This window comes from Brachycentrus maculatus, unplaced genomic scaffold (genome assembly GCF_059751285.1).
Source record: "Brachycentrus maculatus isolate JH-2025_06_01 unplaced genomic scaffold, ASM5975128v1 h1tg000064l, whole genome shotgun sequence".
Classification (NCBI taxonomy): Eukaryota; Metazoa; Arthropoda; class Insecta; order Trichoptera; family Brachycentridae; genus Brachycentrus; species Brachycentrus maculatus.
Window position 1 is genome coordinate 297,288 of NW_028280818.1, and position 24,978 is coordinate 322,265.

General features: G+C 33.8%; 1 protein-coding gene across 1 annotated transcript in view; it reads right to left on the reverse strand.

Moving 5' to 3' along the window:
• LOC148311460 (interleukin-1 receptor accessory protein-like 1-B) overlaps nucleotides 1–21,929 on the reverse strand; it is a 121,787-nt gene extending 99,858 nt beyond the window's left edge. The window contains exons 1-2 of the mRNA XM_088256606.1: nucleotides 21,483–21,929; nucleotides 9,584–10,244 (exon numbers count right to left, since the gene is read on the reverse strand). Coding sequence (XP_088112732.1) covers nucleotides 9,584–10,038 — 455 coding nt within the window. The 5' untranslated portion in view covers nucleotides 10,039–10,244; nucleotides 21,483–21,929. The remainder of the gene's footprint in view (nucleotides 1–9,583; nucleotides 10,245–21,482) is intronic.
• Between the last annotated feature and the right edge of the window lie 3,049 nt (nucleotides 21,930–24,978).

The window sequence follows — 24,978 nt, forward strand, 5'->3', positions numbered from 1 at the left end:
GTGTATTTTAATCATTTTTTTACCAATTCCATGCTTTACTCCCACACATTGTAATGTCAATGGGCGTGTTAAAATTTCATAAAGTCAACTCTTATTTTTATAACGCATGCTATGACATATCGCTCACTCCTTTCAACGTCATTTATCAAAAAACTTGATTTTTCAGGAGAAAGTTTAAAAATATAATGAAATGTATTAAAAATATATATCGAGCCACTTATTGAACTTTTTAGCGTGCAACAGATCTTTTTAGGTAAAACCTGAATGTTTTTTCTCCATTTGAAAAATATTGAGTATATTTAAAAAAAATAATTCAACAATACCTTTCTTCAAAATACAAAAACAATACTTTCTGCCCTGTAGCGGGTAAATACTATATTATTTATTGATTCGGCATTAAATTTGTGGAATGACATGAATATTTTATTAAAAATAAAACTTGATAAAGTGGTATACTCAAGTGTTTAATTTTAAAATGGGTAAATATTATGTTTAAAATATGCAGCTTTTGCTGGGATATAGTACATTTTCTGGGCATTTCGAAAACATGCATGAAACATGAAAATGGTCGATTTTTGTATATATGACGTTGTTGAAAGGAGTGAGCGATATCGTTTTTTTTCAACTTCTTTCCCTTCTACAAGTAATAAATACTCGGAACGCCATTAGTATGTGCGGTCGGTATACATATCGGAATCCGCTGAACTCGTTTTCCTCATGGCGGACTTGTAAAATAATTATTTTTCCTTGTATGGACGGTCGGGTGCAATTTGTAAAACAGAATAATTTTATTTTTTATTAATACTAGCTCTGCCCGGCTACGCATTACTGTGGCTGAGGCTGGTGAAAGGCAGAATAAATGGAATAGAAAGGACACATTTCAAATACATATGTTCAAGAAAGGTGTGTTGAGATGGTTTGGACATGTAGAACGAATGAGTGAGGAAAGAACGGTAAAACAAATTTATGAGGCGAATGTTATTGGGAAAAGAAGCAGAGGAAGACCGAGAAAAGCATGGCACGATCAGGTATGCCAAATACTTGAAAGTGGTCATGTCAAAAATAAATACTGAATCGAATCCGAGATCGGATGGACACATGGATCGAATAGGGTTTTAGAAAAAAAACAAGGCTTTTAAAAAGATTAATTTGAAAATCATATTTGAGAATGAATAGTATCAAGGATGATAGGCAAACTAGGTACTCATTAAACTACGGAGGCGAACAATACTATCTGAAATGCAAAAATAATAATATTAAATAACAATCCTTCCGTGAATTCTGGATTTAACGCCCCATTTAGCTGGAAGGGGATTAGGCAAGTAGCTGGTACAAGTATTTTAATGGTATACTTATAACAACATCCACTTTAATAGGTTCCAATGCTCTACCTGCAGATTCTATAGTATTCCAGTAAAAGGTCAACCCTTATAATTGAATATCATATATATATGAAACCATTAGGATTTCCAAGAGTGATCAGGTCTTTAAGAACAGTGTCCGTCGATGGTTACTTAACATTGGAAGGGACAAGGTGGAAAGCGAATTAATTAAAGTCCAGGTGTAATTATCACACTGAAAAACCTTAAAACATTAATAATTTTTGTATCTCCTGTATGTTATATTTATAATCTAATCATTAAAAAAAATATATGTATATTAAAAATTAAAAAAAAATATATATAAACTTTGTATTACCATGTTAGTATTCGGCTCAACACAGGCCATGCCTAAAGAGCCGTAATACGTATAATAAATGTGTATATGAAATGAATATGTATATTGAATGTATCTATGTATTATGAAAATAAATAAATAAATAAATAAATATTCACATAACGACATAACGGTATGTAAAATTTTTAATATAATATGTATATATCGACGGCCCCTACGTAAAGTACTCTATCTGCAAATCTGTTACTTTACAGGAGAGAGCTTAGAAGATTTTTTCAACGTATTTTTTTTATTAATTAACGGTTTTATCTGAAATTCTAATAATAATAATAAATCCCTTACCGCACCCCAATGGTGCATAGGGCACTGCTTCATATAAACGCAGTGTTATCTCGATCGATTACACATGAAGGAAAGGTGATCAGCCCTCCACTTCAGCTACCAGTCCAGTGTGATATTGAATAAATATTAGAGTGAAAAAATCACTTATATTTATTAAACCCCCCTGGGAATCGAACCCGGGACCTCCAGAACGTTAGGCGAGCATGCTGACCATTACACTACGGAGGCGGACAACTAAACTACTATTATACATTCAAAGCGATAAAATGTCATTAATTGATTCGGCAGTCACTTTGTGTTAAAATCTATCCATTTCTATCCACACCGTATTGCGGTGTTTTACGGTGTTTGAAAATGATGCGGTATGCATCGAACCACGTGTCACAGTAGATTTTAAGAGATAGTGGTATTTACTGAGTAAAACATTAATTATAAATGTATAAAATAATGTATTAAATCGTTTAAAACGTTATGCTTTGTCATAATCAAGTAGTTAGCGTTTTAGGGGTTCAGTTCATTTCGAAAATTCGATGTACATAGATAGCGTCTCATACCCCTGAAAACTAGGCTTAATTTATTATATACATTTTTTTGTTTGTTTATATTTTTAGATAACGGTCTGTTGATACTAATCAACCACACAGATTTCCATATTCCTTTTTATCTATGTTGAGATGTCAAAAAATTATATTTTTAGAAAAATTCCTATAATTGGAGATAATCCAGATTTGTGAACAAGTATTTGGACCCCGCCACCGTAGTGTAATGGTCAGCTCGCTCGGCTACCGTTCTGGAGGTTCCGGGTTCGATTCCAAGGGGGGGGTCAAATAAATATAAGTGATTTCTACACTCTTATATTTATTCAACATTACCCTGGACTTGTACCTGAAGCAGAAACTTGATCACCTTTCCTTCGTGTGTTGAACGATCAAGATAACACTGCGTTTATATGATGCAGTGCCCTATGCACCATTTGGGTGCGGATAAGGGGTTAAAGAAAAAGAAGAAGAATTTGGACCCACTCAAAATGTTCATTTATAGTTCCATGGCATCTCATTTCGTGAGTTCGCAAATGCACGCTTTGAGTGTAGTCGAGTACTATTTTTTTTTAATTACCTAACGTCTAAGTGACTCTGAAATCTAGCTACGGCTTATGCAACACCGTTTATAATGTCCCTACTCAGGCCTTAACTTTATAAGTTTCATAGCCTATGCCTACTCGTGAGTGGATTTACTCTTTATGTTTGCTTGTCGAGTACACGTAACGCATTACGGCCATATATCACTGCCTACCCCTGTATACGAGTAGTACGTGCGAGTACGTCACGGGGGCTCCCGCTGAGAGGCTCTTGTGAATACTTGCACCGCTCACAGTGGACAATGTCCCCGTAAGTGGAAGCGAGTGGACCCCCATCCACCCTGCGAGCAGAAACATACCTGCCCAGGTAGCCATGAGGGTAGCCGACACTAAATATTATGCCTCGTTTGTATTTTATTGTATAGGGGTGTTAAATATATGTACATATGTACCCTTAGCACTAATCTGCGATGTGAAATTACACATGTTGTTATTATTATCAATATTATCAAATCAGTAGTCCGCCTCCGTAGTGTAATGGTGAGCACGCTCGGCTACCGTTCTGGAGGTCCCGGGTTCGATTCCCAAGGGGGGTTAAAATAAATAGAAGTGATTTTTTCACTGTCATGTTTATTCAATATTATCCTGGACTGGTACCTGAAGCGGAGGGCTGAACACCTTTCCTTCATGTGTAAACGATCAAGATAACACTGCGTTTATATGACGCAGTGCCCTATGCACCATTGGGGTGCGGATAAGGGTTTTATTATTATTATTATCAAATCACAGGTTTATGAAAAGATATACATGTATATGTAGTGATTAGTCATATTTTCTTATTTTGTTTTTACCTTATGTTTTTTATATTTTCTCATTTGTTCATTTTAAATATGCTTCTTACCTTATGTTTTTCACATTAATTTATTTTAAATATGCTTCTTGTGCCTATTTATTGTACCTGTTTATTGTTTTTATATTTTGCCATGTATTAGTATTAGTTTTGGTTATTTAAAAAAAATCTGTTTTGTTACTTCATTATTTGTGTTCCAGTCTTGTTAACCTTAATCCCATGTCCCAAAATGAGAAATAGAAATTACTCATCGGGAATATTATATGTATATATGAGTTATGAATGTAATATGTTTTTGAAATAAATAAATAAATAAACAAATAACACACTTGATGGGAACGTATATGGAACCACTAGATCTAAAACACATAAAACTTGTGTAAGTTTCGAGACCGAATACCATATCGCTCACTCCTTTCAAGAACGTTATAAATCAAAAACTGTCAATTTTCAGTTATGCATGTTTTCGTAATGCCCAGAAAATGTACTATATTCCAGCAAAAGAGGAATATTTTTAACTTAATATTTACCAGCTACAGGGCAGAAAGTGTTGTTTTTGCATTTTGAAGAAAAGGTATTGTTTAATATTTTTTTTAAATAAACTAGTTATTTTTACATGGAGAAAAAACCTTCAGGTTTAACTTGAAAATATCTGTTGCACAGTGAAAAGTTCAATAAGTTGCTTGATATTTATTTTTAATAAATTGTATTATATTTTTAAGCTTTAAAAACGTTCTCCTGAAAAATTACGTTTTTTGATTTATGACGTTCTTGAAAGGAGTGAGCGATATAGGAAATAATCGACAGGCGCCGTAACGTAACTGGGCAGTCGCTCGACTGCGAAACTGGCGTCGCGGGTTCGATTCCCACCTATTGCAAAATAAAATCACTATTGACATACTTTATTTACAACACTTTGTGTGTGTCCAAATACTTGTTCACAAAATCTGGATTATCTCCGATTACAGGAGTTATTTTCATGTTATTTTTTGACATCTCATCAAATATGGAAATAACTCCTGTAATTGGAGATAATACAGATTTTTGAGAACAAGTATTTGGACACACTCAAAATGTTGTAAAAACAAATAAATTGTAATTGGTCAGCCATAACCTTTATTGGCACCATTCGGTCTAAGCCGACAACAAAGTCGTATAATCTCTCATTGTAGGGGGTGACAGCAATCGAATCGCGGAAACGAACGCATAAAATGGCAGACGACTCAGTCAGAAAAAAATGGCAGAAAATCGCCAACAAAAGGTGAGGAGAATTCGCTTTGTAAGGACTCGGTCCACATTCAAAAGGTGCGAGATGAGCAGATTGAGTTTGTCATGCCGGATCATTCTGTAAATTGTCGTGTGGCGCTGCCATTGTGCGGACGGACGAGCAGGGACAATGGGAGATGTGACGACAATGCACGGAGATTGTGTGAGAATATCGAAATCCCATAATATTTTTGTAAACAATGAAGTCCAGAGAGAGAGGCAGGATGCGAACGAAATGTCCAAACCTCCAAACCAGTGGTTCTTAACCGTTGCTCCGAGAAATTATGAAAACCTAAATATACATAGTTAGATAGTTACCTAAGACAGCGTCGGCATAGATTGCTTCACATTCCTATACACAGGACCAACCTGCCGATGGTTATGCCTGTAGGAAGAGCTACCGCTATGTTGAACAATATCACATTGGATACTGATCTGTTCCATGTGTCCGAAGGAGTCTTCCGAAACGGGATTCTTCTACACATTTACCAATAGTCTTCTTGCTTACTTTTTAATTTGTTTTTTTTTTTTAATGTGAACGCCTTAAATGTTAGTTTGTAATGTATATATTAATTATTGAATAAATTGAATTGAATTGAATTGAATACATCTCTCTCTCACACACACACCCTTCTAACACACTTCACACAGGTACATTCGCCCTCACATATATACGCGTTCTTTTGCTAGATCTACACTAGATATTTAGTACTAATTTTTTTTGTGTGTCTGTGGTATAATTATAATTGGTTTCTGGAATGTTTTTCGCAGATACTTTGTGGCACATTTTATAAACTTTATAAAATAAAATAACTTTGTTTTAACCACTTTTTATTGGTACACTTTATCCAACCGGTTTCGACAAGAACCTTGTCATAAAACCTTGTTTTTTAAATCATATTTTTTATGGTGTAAAAAGTGCATGGAAGTTTTTGTTAAAGGAAGGTTAATTAACTATGAGTATTTCATTGTTTTAGAATTTAGTACATAAACCCTGATGATGACAAGGTTCTTGTCGAAACCGGTTGGATAAAGTTCACCAATAAAAAGTGGTTAAAACAGAGTTGTTTTATTTTATAAAAACTATAAATGGCTTTATTTTATGAATATTCTTTCAATGTTCTTGTTTTATGTGTTTTATTTTTTAAATAAAAGTTACGTTTGTAAAACCTTCAAAAAGGTTGAGAGCCACTGCACTCTCTCTCGCTTTCGCAGAATGAATGGGATTATTCTTACCTATGTTTGCTTTTCGATACAAATGAATCGGTAATACGGCCTGAATGGGTTTCCTAAGAAATTTTTAAAGACCCTAATACATAAATAATGAATTGTACTGTATAATAAGAACATCACCCAGTAAGAATATTAAATCTTTAATTTATATTTGAAGCACTAACTTGTGATTTTCCATTTTATAATTCAAATGTAACTTTGTTTTAAAATTACTATAAATATTTTATTATGACTTAATTGTAATGTCTACCGGTTTCGAAGCTAACCGCTTCTTTATCAAGACTGATTAATACTATTAATACGATACTTTTATTAATCAGTCTTGATAAAGAAGCGGCTAGCTTCGAAACCGGAAGACATTTTAATTAAGTTATAATAAAATATTTATAGTGATTTCAAAACAAAGTTACATTTTAATTATAGTATTAAATCTTTTTGTAACAGTACCTTCCCTCAAAAAAATTCCTTAAAATCATGATTTTAAATTTTTATTAAGCATATTAAAGTTTGTTTATATCTTTTTTGCAATATTTTGAGAGTGCCTATATCTCTGATCACATATCTGAGTTTGTCCACTTTGAATTTAAAATTTAGTGAATAGTACCAAATTTGTAAAAAAAATGGACAAACTTAAAACGTGGACAATTGTTGACTGTGTTGAAGGCCCAGTATTTGATAAATCGCACATTAATTTTCTTTAAACCCAGGTAACATTTTATGTAATTGATTTTTTTTCTTGGGCCATCGAATATCCCGCCTTAAGGCCCAATATACGATAAATGATAAATCCCAACTTTCTCTAAACCCAGGGAACATTTGAAGTAATCGCTTTTTTTTAAACGCCGCATTTGTATTGATTTTTTTTTCTTCCAAATAAATATATGGTTTTAAAAAGAAAAGATTTTTTTAAAGGTAAGGAGTTAAAAACAAAATTGGGTGTGACCTGACGTACGGATCTCAGTGCAGCCGGTCGATTACTGAACTGTATATTTGCGAGTATCCTCTTAAACTTAAGTGGACAAACCCATATCGATCACAGCTTTCAACAAAGTCATATATCAAAAATCGTCAATTTTCAGTTGTGCATGTTTTCCGAATGCCCAGAAAATGTACTATATCCCAGCAAAAGCGGCATATTTTCAACTTAATATTTACCCGCTTCAGGGAAGAAAGTGTTATTTTTGCATTTTGAGGAAAAGGTATTGTTTTTTTTTATAAATATATTAAATATTTTTCAAATGGGGAAAAACATTCAGGTTTTACCTAAAAAGATCTGTGGCACAGTAAAAAGTGGCTTCAAATAGTGGTTTTATATTTATTTTTAACACATTTTATTATATTTTAAAACTTTAAAACGATCTCCTGCAAAATTAAGTTTTATTGATATATGACGTTGTTGAAAGGAGTGAGCGATATATGAAACCAAATATTTGGACACACTCGAAATGTGCGTAGCAATCGTTTAAAGTTACTCAGGTTGACTATGCAGCAATTAAATTGTTGTATTTACTATATACTTGCTGTTTAGACTTATTGAGAGACGAGAATGTCGTGTTCAAAGAGAAAAGCAACATCCAATGCAGTTTTTACAACACAGATAGGTAAGGCTAACAACACGCCCCGTCATAAGATGGCCGACGACATTGTATTTCCAAGTTTTTCCCGCCAGGAACAAGGCAGCGGCGACATAAAAACGTCCATTAGACCAGCGCAGACGTAATTAGCCGTTTCATTCGTAATCCAGACCAATTTAAAAGAGATTCTCCAGAAGTCTAGATACAAGCAGTGTAGGTACACAAAAAATTAATAGTTTTTACATTAAAGTGACATTACTCCGTAATGTGATTCCAAATGTCATGAACAGATGACAGAGGGACCATCATCGCGTTGTCACTGGATAATTTGTTCAAATTTGGAAAGCGGCCATTTTGATTGATGCGTACAGGTAAAAATTCCGATTATAGGGTAACGGATAATCCGGAACGGCAGTACCTAATCTAACCAAAAAATATGGAAAAATTTTACCATGTTGAATTTTTTTGGAACTATTTAATATCTTATTTATTGATTTGCCATTAACTTTGTTGTTATTTGAACAACAAAAAACACTAGTACAATATACCACACGGTTGTATTTCATTACACACGACTAGTTTTGAAAACTACAGAAGTTTTCATGTTTTTGTAATTACCGGTTGATAAAAACATCTATAGTTTTCGAAACTAGTCTTGTGTAATGAAATAAAACTCATAATATTACACAAGTGTTTAATTTTTCAAACTAATTTATTATATATTAAAATCTTTTGACTGCTACAATCGGAAAATATACGCATAAACTATTTTAGGAAGAGAGAATTGTGATGTCTAAAATTATTTTAAAATACTACAAATGTGGAAAAAAAATCACGTTTGAAGTCTTAAAATCGCGGTAAAAAAAAGATTTTCCACCCTAATGACTTTAACCCCCAACTTAAAAAAATTATGTACTTCCCACGACTTATATATACTTTATTTATTGTTTCGGCATTAACTTTGTGGTAAGACATGTTACAATGATTAAACACTTGTTTTTTACCACTTGAGTTTTATTATAGACTACATGTTTCAGAAGTTAAACTTCCATCATTCAGGTCCATATATACATATGAGTTATTATATATGTTATTATAATAACATATATATATATATATATATATATATATATATATATATATATATATATATATATATATATATATATATATATATATATATATATATATATATATATATATATATATATATATATATATATATATATATATATATATATATATATATATATATATATATATATATATATATATATATATATATAAATAAATATATATATATATATATATATATATATGTTATTATAATAACATATATAATAACTCATATGTATATATGAGTTATTATATAGACCTGAATGATGGAAGTTTAACTTCTAAAACATATAGTCTATAATAAAACTCAAGCGGTAAAAAACAAGTGTTTTCTTTAATCGTTGTTACTTATATATACTATCTGGTTGTCCTATTGCAGGCAACATCTCTCGTTTTCACCATCCCGGATAGACAAAAGACAAAAAACAACTTTTGAAAAACACTCACCATTCAATGCTCCTGTATCCTTTCGCGCAGCAATGCAGACTCTTGAAGTCGTTGACGACCGCATACTCTATCGAAGTGACCTCCTTGGTCAGCTGTAGATACGTCGAGTTGGTTTGAAACGTATTCGTAGAGCAGTAATCCATCAGGCACGACACTCCGCTGACCGAATGCAAAGCGAGAGACAAAAACAGCAAAAGCATCTTTGAAATGCCGCCATTTTTGTAAAATGACAGACTGCGGCGATTTGAAACGTACAATCGGGAATTTTCCATTTTTCCGCTATTGTTTCTTTTATCCGTGAAGCGTGTTCGCGAAAGCGCGGGAGCTATTGAACCGCTGTCAATTACTTCTTTATGCGAACTTCTTGATATATCAATATCGTTTGGGAACGTTTTCGAAATATTGCTCCGGGAAATTAGTGAATCAGTCACGGTTCTTATTGTACTATTAGACATGTCTTTAAAATGAATAACCAACCGTCTACGAAATAAATTATGCAAATATCTTCGTATTTTGGCACATTATTATGGAAGAATGGACACGGAATTTTAGTTTTTTGTTTGTTTTTAACAAATATTGCAAATTGTTTTAGGCATTTCCAGCTAATTCTTATAGACTACGCGCTTTAAAGGTGAACACTCGATGAGGACTACGCGCACACCTGAAAAAAAAAACAATTACAGAAGATAAATATTTAAACAGAATATATTCATGTTAGTTTTATCAATTTTGTAAAAGTAATTGTATGTAGGTGTGTTTAGATGATAAAAAATAGAAAGTGAATAAATTGTAAGACGAATTGGCAGTATTAAACAGTTATCGGATTTAGAAACAATAGAATACCGACAAAACATGGATAAACAAGGTGCATACAATTCTTGAAATTGAATACGACAGGAATCAGTTGGAATTATAGGCGTACGCTTGAGAAATTTGTGGCAATTTTGCAGAAAACCCGTAAATATTTGTTACATCAAATAGCTTTGTTCGAATATGTACCGAACGTCAGAAATAAAAGCGTGCAAGTACCTATCTAATGACTATTACGCGCGCTTCTCGGAACATTAGAAAAATACTAGTTGCATAAACAAACACACATGGAAGAATAATTTCAAATTGAGGATTAGGAATAGAAAAATAAATCCGCGGGAGATTGTTTATGGAAAACCCCGCCATGTTTGATGTGGGATTAGTCGGCTGCTAATAATAGAACAATACATAAAATGGCTAATCGGTGTGGATTTCCGAGTTTTTTGTGCAGTTTAATTTAAAAGTACATACCTCCGGCTCTACAATAGTATTTACTTAGCAAGACGGCGGCGAATGGAGGAAACCGGGGCAAGTTGATCAAAATTATTTTAACTTCTCAACATTGATGAAGAACAAGACTATGGAACTCACTTCCTTGGAGTATTTACAGGGTTTATGACCTAAATCTAGGCCTAAATGTATAAAAAATTGTACCCACGCGTGGAAGGATCCGAGACCATTGCATATACTTAAACAGGTTTCAAAAATTAAAGCAATACGTATAAGCAATAATGGGCAGATGGTGTACATTACGCAAGAGTATAAAGTGATCACTAAAGCCAGCCAAATGCCGGGCAATGGTCAAAAAAACACAAGTGGAAAAAGCTACATGGTTGTTATTTTATTATATAAAATGCCGTTCCACCAAAAAAAAACAAAACTAATATAGAAACACTTTTATATAATAATATAAAAGTGTTTCTGGCTGAAATTCTTCAAAATGTCAGTTACGACAGGCAATCAGCGGTGCGCCGATTTGATTAGTAATCTGTCATCGTTATAAATTGACAATTCCAATTAATATTGATGATTCCCAGACTTATAGTATTTACATAACGATGTATAACCAAACAGCTGGTTATTTCACAAACAAAACGAAAACGAAGACTTTTTGGTAAAAACATGGAAAAGATATTTATAAATTTTAAAATACAGAAGTTCTGTGTTTGAACAATACAAAGTGTGCAAAAACATTTGTGGACAATTTCTGTATTTCAACTTCCGCGTATTAACGATAGTCGATCATTTTCCGAAGAACATTGAGTCAAAGAAATTATTCACTTTGTGGTAAAATCTATTTATTTTATATTTAAGTTTTACTTGAAATATTTTTTGTTCTATATATATTCCGCCGCGCGTGAGCGAGTGTTTTAGAGATGTCAAAACAGGATGAAAATGAGCCATTTACCCTAATGCATGCAGTGCTACCCTCGTACAAGGATGCAGTGCCTTGGATGAGTTTACTGCTTACTCCATACTCAGATAACACCTTCTATAACTTCATTGTTGCAAGCGTCAATAAATTTTGATATAACTTAGTAACTTAGCTAAACTGGAAGTGCACAACGGAGTCCTGGTTCCAACTCTAATGTATGGAACTGAAACATGGAGTTGGCAAAAGAAGGATGAAAGTAGACTGAATGCAGTCGAAATGCGATCTCTCAGAAGAATGTGCGACAAAACGATGTGAAATAAGGAAGGAATGCAAAGCTGAGATAAGCATTATCGATAAAATTAAGAAAGGTGTGTTGATCTCAACTTAAGAAAGGTGGTTTGGACATGTAGAACGAATGAGTGAGGAAACAACGGTAAAACAAATTTATGAGGCGAATGTTAGTGGGAAAAGAAACAGAGGAAGACCGAGAAAAACATGGCACGATCAGGTATGCCAAATACTTGAAAGTGGTTAGGTTAGGAGTCCTAACATGCGCCGGGTATGTATGAGGAGATGCATGAACGTGGAAGAGGCGAAGAATGTTTGCAAGGACAGAGTGGTCTGGCGCTCTATTCTCTCTGCCTACCCCTGCGGAGAAGCGGCGTGATGCTTAGTTAGTTAGTTAGTTACTTAGTAAAACATAACATTCATAATAGATGGCGACACTATAAATTAGTAATTTTAAAAAAAAAAGTTCTGTTTTCTGTGAGACAAACCTTGCAACACTATAATCGTAGGGTACTTTAAAGGTGGGGACTGACCGAAGCATTTCGTTGTGCGAGTGTTTTTGCCTATAATTTTCACTCATAAATTACATGAAATTATAGTAACTTTAAACAAAAAGAGTAAATCCACTCACGAGTGGGCATAGGCTATAAAACTTAAAAAGTTGAAGCCTGAGTAGAGTCATGATAAGCGGTGTTGCATAAGCCGTGGCTATATTTCGGAGTCACTTGGACGTTAGGCAATTAAAAAAAATCCGCCGCTTGTGTGCCGCGGCACACTGGTGTACCGTGGTGATTAGTTGGTGTATTTATTTTTAAATCTTATAAAATTGGATCTGGCGAATTTTGAAAGTAGGCGACACATATCGCTCATTCCTTTCAAGATCGTCATAAATCAAAAAACCAGATTTTTCAGGAGAACGTTTTTAAAGTTTAAAAATATAATACAATGTATTAAAAATAAATATAAAGCCACTTATTGAACTTTTTACTGTGCAACAGATCTTTTTAGGTTAAACCTGAAGGTTTTTTCTCCATTTGAAAAAAAAACTAGTATATTTAAAAAAATAATTAAACAATACCTTTTCTTCAAAATGCAAAAACAACACTTTCTGTCCTGTAGCGGGCAAATATTATGTTTAAAATATGCCGTTTTTGCTGGGATATAATAGATTTTTTGGGCATTCCGAAAACATGAAGGTACAACTGAAAATTGACGATTTTTTATTTATGACGTTCTTGAAAGGAGTGAGCGATATGTTAAATATGTTACCATAATATAGTTAATATCTACCTCAGAAATTTCTTACTTTAGAAGCGTACCTCGAATAGAAAAAAAATGTAGAAAAGAAAAAAATATCCAATATTCTTATATTTTTTAAAAAAATCGGGCGTGAACACACATTTATATATTTTATTTTATTTGTTTGGGAATTGTACAGCTTTACATTAAAAAAGTATATAATAATAAATAGTTACATTAATAATAAAAAAGCCAAGTAAACAGTTCCACATTTATGTTATAATAACTATTAAAACATTATGAGATTTTAAATAAAATTAAACAAGAGTGGAAGTGTGTGTGTGTGTGTGTGTGTGTGTGTGTGTGTGTGTGTGTGTGTGTGTGTGTGTGTGTGTGTGTGTGTGTGTGTGTGTGTGTGTGAGGAAGGGAGTAAAAGGGTAAGGGTATGGTATAAAAAATATGAGACCATGAGACACGAGACCTTTCCGATGGAATGAATTCTGTTTTTGCGAATATCCCCTTATGAATATGATATTTTTTTCAATATAATAATAATAAATAATAATAAAACCCTAATCCGCACCCCAATGGTGCATAGGGCACTGTGTCATATAAACGCAGTGTTATCTTGATCGTTTACACATGAAGGAAGGGTGATCAGCCCACCGCTTCAGGTACCAGTCCAGGGTAATGTTGAATAAATATTAAAATGAAAAAATCACTTATACTTATTAGACCCCCTCTGGGAATCGAACCCAGGACCTCCAGAACGGTAGCCGAGCGTGCTGACCATTACACTACGGAGGCGGACAAATAATTATTTCAATATAATCACTCAATATTAGTAACAGTGGAGTTCATTAGATTTTACCAGTTAAAATTCTAATTGAACGCACTGCCCCATCCGTTTTAATCGTCTCCCAAAACATGGACAAGGTATTCTGCAATTCGCTTCTTTCTGCAAAGCGAGGTGTTTTTTTTTACTGAATGAAAATAAACTACAATCCTTTCGCTGTAGTATGATAAAATGGCGCAGGTTCCCGCCAAACCGGTGTGACCGCGGAGCATTATTCTGGGTGAAGATGATAATTGCACGAGTTTGATCCGCGCCAACAAAACGGATTCCTACCTGTCAAAGTTTAATGCACCTTTAGAGGCTTTCAGAATTTGCATAGAGAAAATCGCGAAATTAAGGCGGGAAAAATGGGCAAAACGAATTTGTACCTACAACATTTTGAGTGTGTACAAATACTTGTTCACAAATCTAATCCAGATTATTAGTATTTGGACACGCTCAAATCGTTGTAAATAAATTAACTGGTCAAATTATAAGCTAGAAGTTCCTGTTTGGCCCACACTAGATTATCCCTCCTGTTCCCAACACAGATTCAAATAAAAAACTTATTTAATTAGCTAGAAGAAACAAAAATCCACTAAATGATCTATAAACCTTGTACATAATAAGCTAGGTAAATAATAAATGCAACACCCATCTAAAAAAAAAGAAAGCTAAAATAATAAAAATGAAAATGATATTTTCTGGCGTTTCTCATGTGTGCGATTATAATCCAGGCTTCGGACCTCACATACTAATATAAGAGTTTCTGCTTAGTAAAAAGCTTCTTTACATCTCACCAATAGATGTCCCTAGTGAAGTTCTAGTCATTCAAGAACAAGGTTTCTAAATTGGTTCATATATAGAACTTCCAAGAATTTGAGTAGTGTGGTTGTCAACAATGGTGAATGTTACACGTGTGTAAAGTGATCACTTAAACCAGCCTATGACGGTCGCCAGCCCCGTAAATGCCCAGACTTCCATATTCATCTTCATCTTTGATGAGATGTCAAAAAATAATATGAATTTGTACCCGTAAAAGTTTAATGCTCTTTTAGAGGTTTAAAAAATATACATAGACAATCGCGAAAATAAGGTCGGATAATCGGGCAAAACGAATTTGTACCTGTCAAAGTTTAACCTTTAATACTAAACATTCGTCAGGCGGACTACGCAATTAAAAACGCGAAATTTTAATTAAATTATTAAAAATATGAACTTTAGTTTGGTTTATTAGGAATGAATGTAAGAGACATTTTACAATCAATCACTATTCCGCACAGCTACTACATATCGCTCACTCCTTTCAGTAACGTCATATCGCTCACTCCTTTCAAGAACGTCATAAATCAAAAAACTTGATTTTTCAGGAGAACGTTTTTAATGTTAAAAAATATAATACAATGTATTAAAAATAAATATCAAGCCACTTATTGAACTTTTTACTGTGTATCTGATCTTTTTAGGTAAAACCTGAAGGTTATTTCTCCATTTGAAAAACATTTAGTTTATGTAAATAAAAAATTAAACAATGCATTTTCTTCAAAATGCAAAAACAACACTTTCTGCCCTGTAGCGGGTAAATATTATGTTAAAAATATGCCGGTTTTGCTGGGATATAGTACATTTTCTGGGTATTCTGAAAACATGCGCAACTGAAAATTGACGATTTTTGATTTATGACGTTCTTGAAAGGAGTGAGCGATATATCAAAAAATCGTAAGTTTTCAGCTGTGCATATTTTCGTAATGAATTAAATTAGAATGTAGAAAAGTCTAGCAAATGAATTAAATTATAATATTTTATTGTAACTATATTTAATAAATAATAAAAATAAATGTATATTTAAAAAAAATCTCAAACGAAACGTCTATAATAGTCAAATGCATAAATAAATGCTGTCGAAATTCTGTCGGTAGCATAAAGAATTCTCGGAAAAAAAGCATAGATTGCATTGTCGGTTGATATAATTTAATATATTCAAATAATACTTACTTAACTGCATATAATTGGCATTTATGTAATGGATAAAAACACCCAAAAGATATTATCAACTGATAAAGAAAGGAAATCGTATAAAAATGATGCGTATATGTGCGAAACATATGAACAGAAGAATGTGCGACAAAACGATGTATGATAGATGTACGAATAGTGAAATAAGGGAGGAATGCAAAGCTGAGATAAGCATTATCGATAAAATTAAGAAAGGCGTGTTGAGATGGTATGGACGTGTAGAACGAATGAGTGAGGAAAGAACGGTAAAACAAATTTATGAGGCGAATGTTAGCGGAAAAAGAAGCAGAGAAAGACCGAGAAAAACATGGCACGATCAGGTATGCCAAATACTTGAAAGCGGTCAGGTTAGGAGTCGTAACAATCGGCGGGTATGTATGAGGAGATGCATGAACGTGGAAGAGGCGAAGAATGTTTGCAAGGACAGAGTGGTGTGGCGCTCTATTCTCTCTGCCTACCCCTGCGGGGAAGCGGCGTGATGGTTAGTTAGTTTAGTTAGTTTTTTTTTTTTTTAAACTCAATCGAAACGTCTATAATAGTCAAATGCATAAATAAAGACTGTCGACATTGTGTCGGTAGCATAAAGAATTCTCGGAAAAAAAGCGTAGATTGCATTGTCGGTTGATATAATTTAATATATTCAAATAATACTTACTTAACTGCATATAATTGGTATTTATGTAATGGATCACAACACCCAAAAGATATTATCAACTGATAAAGAAAGGAAATCGAATTTCGTATAAAAATGATACGTATATAATAATTACACGGTGGAGGAAAACGTTTCAGATAACGATTTCCACGAAATTTGCAGTATTACAAAAAAATAAAACAGAACGAAAAAACATATGCCTCATATTTATTCAATTTTTCGTGAATATTTCAAGCGCTCTCGCTAAGTTATGTAGATTTTAAACACATACGAGATATTTGCATTCTTTAATTGCGTATAACTAACTAACCATCACGCCGCTTTTCCGCAGGGGTAGGCAGAGAGAATCGAACGCCACACCACTCTGTCTTTGCAAACACTCTTCGCCTCTTCTACATTCGTGCATCTCCTCATACATACTCGACGATTATCGACGTGAATCAAAAGCCACACCACTCTGTCTTTGCAAACACTCTTCGCCTCTTCTACATTCGTGCATCTCCTCATACATACTCGACGATTATTACGACTCCTGACCCGGCCGCTTTCAAGTATTTGACATACCTGATTGTGTCAAGTTTTCCTCGGTCTTCCTCTGCTTGGTTTTCCAACTACATTCGCTCCATAAATTTGTTTAACCGTTCTTTCCTCAGTCATACGTTTTACATGTCCAAACCATCTCAACACAACTTTCTTAATTTTATTGATAATGCTTATCTCAGCCTTGCATTCGTTCCTTATATTACATCATTCGAACACCTAACTAACATCGTTTTGCCACACATTCGTCTGAGGGATCGCATTTCGACTGCATTCAGTCTGCTTTGCGTATATGTTACGGGTAATGCTAGAATACGAAGTAAACCTAGGTTTATCCGGGTCGACTTAGCATTACCCAATCCTGTAAATGTTCGAATCCTGGGTAATGTTCGAAAACTGACAAAAATAATATAAGTAATCAAAATGTTACTTTGTTTTAAAATCACTATAAATATTTTCGTCCGCCTCCGTTGTGTAATGGTCAGCGTGTTTAGCTGCCGTGCTGGAGGTCCCAGGTTCGATTCCCAGGGGGGGTGAGAATAAATATTAGCGATTTAACACTCTAATATTTATTTCATATTACTCTTGACTGGTCCCTGAAACGCAGGAGTGATCACCTTGCCTTCATATAATTAACGATCAAGATGACATTGCGTCAATACGATGCAGTGCCCTATGCACCATTAGTTGCGGATAAGGGTTAGATAAAGATAAATATTTTATTATAACTTACTAATAATGTCTACCGGTTTCGAAGCTAACCGCTTCTTTATTAAGACTAATTAATACTAAAACACTATCTATTTAACAAAATTTAAAATATTTTGACGGTTAGGGGAAAGGAGCTTGGGTAGATCTCAAGTGACGTTATGTTTTTGTGTTGATATAATAATATTAGTAAATTTGGATAATTTATATAGCGCCATTTTCGTAAAAATACTACCTTCAAGGACGCTTATTCTACAAACAATGTGAAATTAAACATGTGCTTTCTCTTTTCTTTCTTTTCCATTTGACCAGACAGAGCCACCGCAGCGTGTGGCCGGGTACAGCTAGTATTACGTGAAATCTAACTGGAGATAAAGGGTGGTTATCTTATGTGCCTCTTACCAATTTATACAAGCATATAATTATATGGTAATTTCATTTATCGAGACAGAACGTATTTCATAGTACGAAATTATGGTTACAAATAATTTGCACAGGTGAATGCATTCTCGGAATCTATAAAGTCACTCCAAATGTAATAACTCGTGTTTTAAATATTTACGAGAACGTTCTGCTAATTTATTAAAATTTACACAACACCAACATAAAACTGTGTACTGCGCGTGGCTACCATGTACAAGATATCCGGTTCGATTTCTGACGAGGTTATCAATGGCATAATAATCACAATTTTATGATTAAAAAAAAGTACATGATAAAACCCTGTTGTTTAAATTGTTTATTATTATTCTTCTTCTTCTTGGTGTAGGCTTTGTGGCCTGTTTTTAAGAGGGATTAGCCTATTGCGATGTCGATTCCCAGATGTAAACCCATCTCTTTGGTAGTCTACCTTGGAGTTGTCGTGCAGTGCAATGTGGGGGAGTCTGGATGGTTCCGTTCTCCTCACATGCGCACACCATTGTCTCCTTCGTTGCCTTCCCCACCTTACGATATCTTCCATCTCGCATATTTCCCTGATGAAGACGCTTGTCAAAATAATTAGTTTAATATTTAGTGGTATTTATCAAATAAAATAGATATCACCACAAAGTGACTGCAGGATCAATTGAAGGAGCGGTAATATTACACTTTGAAAAGGAGAGATTTAAATTGGAAACAGAATGTGCGAAAGAGGGTGTTCAGTTGACAAAAATTGATGAGGCAAAAGGATATAACGCTCACTCCTTTCAACGTCATATACCAAAAAACTTGATTTTTCAGGAGATCGTTTTTAAAGTTTAAAAATATAATAACGTATTAAAAATAAATATCGAGCCACTTATTGAACTTTATACTGTGCAACAGATCTTTTTAGGTAAAACCTGAATGCTTTTCCTCAATTTGAAAAATATTTTGTATATTTAAAAAAAAATAAAAAATAATACCCGTTCTTCAAAATGCAAAAACAACACTTTCTGCCCTGTAGCGGGTAAATATTAAGTTAAAAATATGCCGCTTTTGCTGGGATATAGCACATTTTCTGGGCATTCCTCAAACATGCACAACTGAAAATCGACGATTTTTTATATATGACGTTGTTGAGAGGAGTGAGCGATAAGGATCTATCGGATTTAGTGGTGTCTTACGGAAAATGTGACAAGACGAATAAGACAAATAAATAAGCTATGTATGTGACAAATCTTGATTGATGTAAGATACTGAATCCATCGTATTGTTGTATCTTTTTATATTATTTTTTGACACCTCATCAAAGATGAAGAAGAATATGGAAGTCTGGGCATTTACGGGGCTTACGACCGTCATAGGCTGGTTTAAGTGATCACTTTACACACGTGTAACATTCACCAATTCTACCCATTATTGACAACCACACTACTCAAATTCTTGGAAGTTCTATATATATGAACCAATTTAGAAACCTTGTTCTTGAATCACTAGAACTTCACTAGAGACATCTATTGGTGGGATGTAAAGAAGCTTTTTACTAAGCAGAAACTCTTATATACTCTTATATGAAAATAACTCGTGTAATTGGAGATAATCCAGATTTTGTGAGCAAGTATTTGGACACATTCAAAATGTTGTTGTATATTTTGTTTAGTTTTTTTTATGGATCAACTTTATTTTTATTTATTGTGAACTATACACATCCTCTATCATTTTTAAGACATATAAACTAAATATGCTATAAATCCTTGTACATAACAGTCAAGGAAAATTTTCTAAAGCAACAAATATTAATTAAAAAAAAAACACTTTTATCTCTCATATTATTTTTTGACATCTCATCAAAGATGAAGAAGAATATGGAAGTCTGGGCATTTACATCACTTAAACCAGCCTGTGAAGGTCGTCAGCCCAGTAAATGCCCAGACTTATTCATATTCTTCTTCATCTTTGATGAGATGTCAAAAAATAATATGAAAAATAACTCATGTAATTGGAGATAATCCAGTTTTGTGAACAAGTATTTGGACACATTGAAAGTGTTGTAAAAAAACTTTTATTTCTGTTTCAGTATTAATACACCAATATAAATAAAAATCCACTGAAAAGACTGAGGGATTATCAATAATATAATTTGTAAATAAATAATATTTTATGAATGTGGTATCAAATAGACCACAGACAGATTTTGAGGATGTATAAAAAGAAGAAGAAGAAGGAGAAGAGGATATAAAATAAATAAATAATTGAATACTGAACGTTTCATTCAGTTAGCAGTGCTGGCTGCAGTGTATTTGTTTGCCCAGAAATGTAACTAAATGACGTTACTTTTTTGGATATTCGATTAGGATAAAATTTGTTTTTTTTATCGATTTATATTAATTTACATCTTCTGGTTTCACGTCAATTATATTAATAAAACCAATAATTTGTAGCGCAGAACTGATCACCTTGTCACATGATCGATTTAAAACATCGTCGATTCGATGCGGCGCTCTTTTTTACTAATTTATTTTAAACTATATTACATACATCTACACTCCTCGCCTCCTTCACATCCATACATCTAGTCATACATGCCCTCCGATTACGCAGACTTTTGACACCGCCAGATTTTAGGTTCTGATTGATCTGATCGTGCCAAGTCTTTTTCGGTCGTCCACGTTCTGTTTTCCCTCTCACATTCGCCACATATATTTTCATAGTCATTCTCTCGTTATCCATTCGCTCCACATGTCCATACCACCGCAAAGAACTCTTCCTAATCTTTTCAATTATTCCTCGTTCAGCCTTACATTCCTTTCTTATATCCTCGTTTTTAATTCTGTCATACAATGATTTTCCACACATTCGTCTGAGGAATGATGAATTTTTCTGTTAAAATCGGTTTGGTGTTGCTTTGAGTCGTTTTAGACATTATTTACTATCCCGGTGCATAAAAATAAATAACACTTTTTCGATATTAATAATTATAATCTCAAAACCACAGCAATTTTAATTTAAGTAACGTATTTAAAATAAATACCCGTTTGAAGGTTGATCTGGATCTGCACGAAATTTTAACCCAGATTAAGGAACAATGACATCACCGCACACAAAGTTACATCCGTGTGATGAAATACACAGTATTTTCTGAAAAAAAAATATCCACAATATTTTAAAGCCGTACTTTAAAATGGCACTCCGAAAAACCGTAACGTCCGAAACTTTCGCCACAGACAATAATAAAAAAGAGCGTCTTTCAAAACGTCAAATTCAAAAAAAAATTGGAACACGCGGTTTTTATTGCCAGGAATGAATGATTTGAATTCACGGCACTTTAAGAAGGCAAGTAAGTACTTTTGTAATTTAATATTTTTATTGTTACAACCTTTGTCTTTTCGTTACAAATGTGCTTTTAGCGTAACAATAATATGCCGGCACAGAGCGCAGACGAGCGACGACACTACGAACCGACGGCGAAAATTCGACTGATTTATTTTCTGTTTTATTACACCTTTGCAGTACGCGCCGGTGAGCGCTTCGGCAAGTTTCGTGCGAAGTTCGGCTCGGCGCCTGCTCGACTCCTCGCACGTATTGTCTCACTTTCGCACGGTGCATAAATCGCGAAATGGACACATTTGACCCAGTACAACAAAGGGACAACGGACGGCGGTGATGCACGGGTTTTTGGTTTCATACATTTTTCCTCGAAGTACAAATGGGTAAGGTAAATTAAGTATGTAGTTATTTTTTTATATTAATGTAGACAGACATGCATATTATACACACGCATATATCGCTCACTCCTTTAAACATCGTAATATATTTAAAAAAAAAACTTTTTAGGAGGTCGTTTTTAAAGTTTAAAAATATAATAAAATGTATTAAAAATAAACATCAAGCCACTTATTGAACTTTATACCGTGCAACAGATCTTTTTAGGTAAAACCTGAATGTTTTTTCTCCATTTGAAAAATAATTAATATTTTTAATAATAATAATAAAACCCTTATCCGCACCCCAATGATGCATAGGGCACTGTGTCATATAAACGCAGTGTTATCTTGATCGTTTACACATGAAGGAAAGGTGATCAGGCCTCCGCTTCAGGTACCAGTCCATGGTAGTATTGAATAAATATTACAGTGAATAAATCACTTATATTTATTTTACCCCCCTTGGGAATCGAACCCGGGACCTTCAGAACGGTAGCAGAGCGTGCTGACCATTACACTACGGAGGCGGACATTGACATACGAATTGTATATTTAAAAAATAATAAAACAAACATTTTCTTCAAAATGCAAAAACAACACTTTCTGCCCTGTAGCGGGTAAATATTAATTTAAAAATATGCCGCTTTTGCTGGGATATAGTACATTTTCTGGGCATTCTGAAAACATGCACAACTGAAAATTGACGATTTTTGACAAGGCCTACTCTAGTCGGCCTTGATTTTTGATGAGTGACGCAGTTGAAAGGAGTGAGCGAAATGAGGAAGGGATAAAGAATATTTACAAAGACAGAGTGGTATAGCGTTCTATTCTCCCCGCCTACCTAACCCCTGTAATCACCCAGAATTCCATATTCTTTTCATCCATGTTGAGATGTAAGAAATATTTTTAAGTCGTTATTCTTTTTCGTCTCTTCCGCATTCATGCATCTCATACATATCCGCCGATTATTCCACTCCAGACCTGACCACGCCTAAGTATTTGAAATACATACTTGATTATGCCTAATTTTCTTTGGTCTTTCTCTACTTACAACATGTACGATTTGAGAATCTAAATAATTTTTACAAATCCGCACCCCAATAGTGCATAGGGCACCGCATTATATAAACGCTCTATTATCTTGATCGTTAACACGTGAAGGAAGGTGATCAGCCCTCCGCCGCAGGTACCAGTCCAGAGTGATACTGAATAAATATTAGAGTGAAAATATCACTTGTATTATTTTACGCCCCCTGGGAATCGAACCCTGGACCTCCAGAACGGTAGTCGAGCGTGCTGACCATTACACTGCGGAGGCGGACAAAAATTAATGTCATTTAAATGTCATGTGTCATCATATAAATGTAACCACAGTGTGATGGGATTTGAGTGTTTACGCTCCGTGTTGCGATCTATTGATCTCTTATTGTCTCAAAATTGCAACTTCTAAACTCAAAATTGGTCCCAAATAGATGTGGTGCGAGTAGAAAAGTATTCTTTGTTATTGTTATAATTGACGTCATTTTTTAAATCATTTTATCATACTGCAGTTGCAGTATAAACCACATACCATAATACTTTTATTTGCCATAAAAGCAGTGGTGTACAAACTTAATTTTTTTGAAGGTCTAGTCAAATTTTCGCCTCGACCATTCAGTGACTATACTCAGCAGAACTTCGAGATGCCGGACTGACCTGGGAGGAAGCCAAGGAGATGGCATGTGACGGAGTGATTTGGAGACGCCTCGTGTAGACCATATGCTCCACCTAGGGAGCGAACATGGAGAGAAGAAGAAAGAGAAGTCCAATTTTGGTAGATAAACTGAAATCGGATAAAATCTTATAATATTCCATAATGCATTCGGAAATGATGTAGATTTTTGGCTACAGCTCCCAGAAGTTAGAAATTTCTTGTTGAAAATGACATTTTTATATATAAATCTTCGATACGACTTTTTAATAAAATTCTCTCTCAAAAAAAAATTCATTTAAAACAAAATGTTTGTATGTAACCACCAACCGAGATTTTTGACTGCTGAAGTTTAAGAGTATGCTGTTCTTTGGCCCGACTAATAGCGCATGTGATAAATATTATGTGAATGGTTATTTGCATAAATGATGCTATGGTAGTGGTGTACAGTGTAATTTAATGTAATAATGTGTAGTGATTGTCTTGACGTAATTTAAAAAAAAATCGTTCGATCGAGGTTGGCAACACTGATACATGGCGCGCGGACTTTTTTTTATACCGATTGAATGCTAAAAAAATGAGCACCTCTGATAAAAGTTGTGTTATTTATAAAACATTTAATAGATACAAATACTTTAGATATTAATACTTTTCTACTAGCTCGATAAATCATAAATTTACTATTATTAGTATAGAACTGTTAATTGAAAATGTGCTTTGAATTATTTTACATGAAATGGTTATTATTATAACCGTTTGAAGATAATGTTCCTAGATAATCTAGCCACTAATTTTATATAATTCTGAGAAGGTTAACATACGATTCACCTGCTGCCATTAAATTTAATACCGATGTTATTATTTATACCTGTAGTTGGCAGGAATCGTTTTAGCAGTTTTCTAACTGTAAAAGTAATTAGGCACCTACCTGCTCATTATTTTATGCGATAACCGGCACCTGGTGAAAATAATTTAAAATAAAACTAATGACTAGAAATATTAATATACCTACAAATGGCGTAATAATGTATGTTTTTTTTTTAAATATTCTACTTAACATACATTAGACGTTTTTGATGATATCCTTAACAACAAAATGGCATATCTACTTTTTTAAATTTCAATAGGATGAT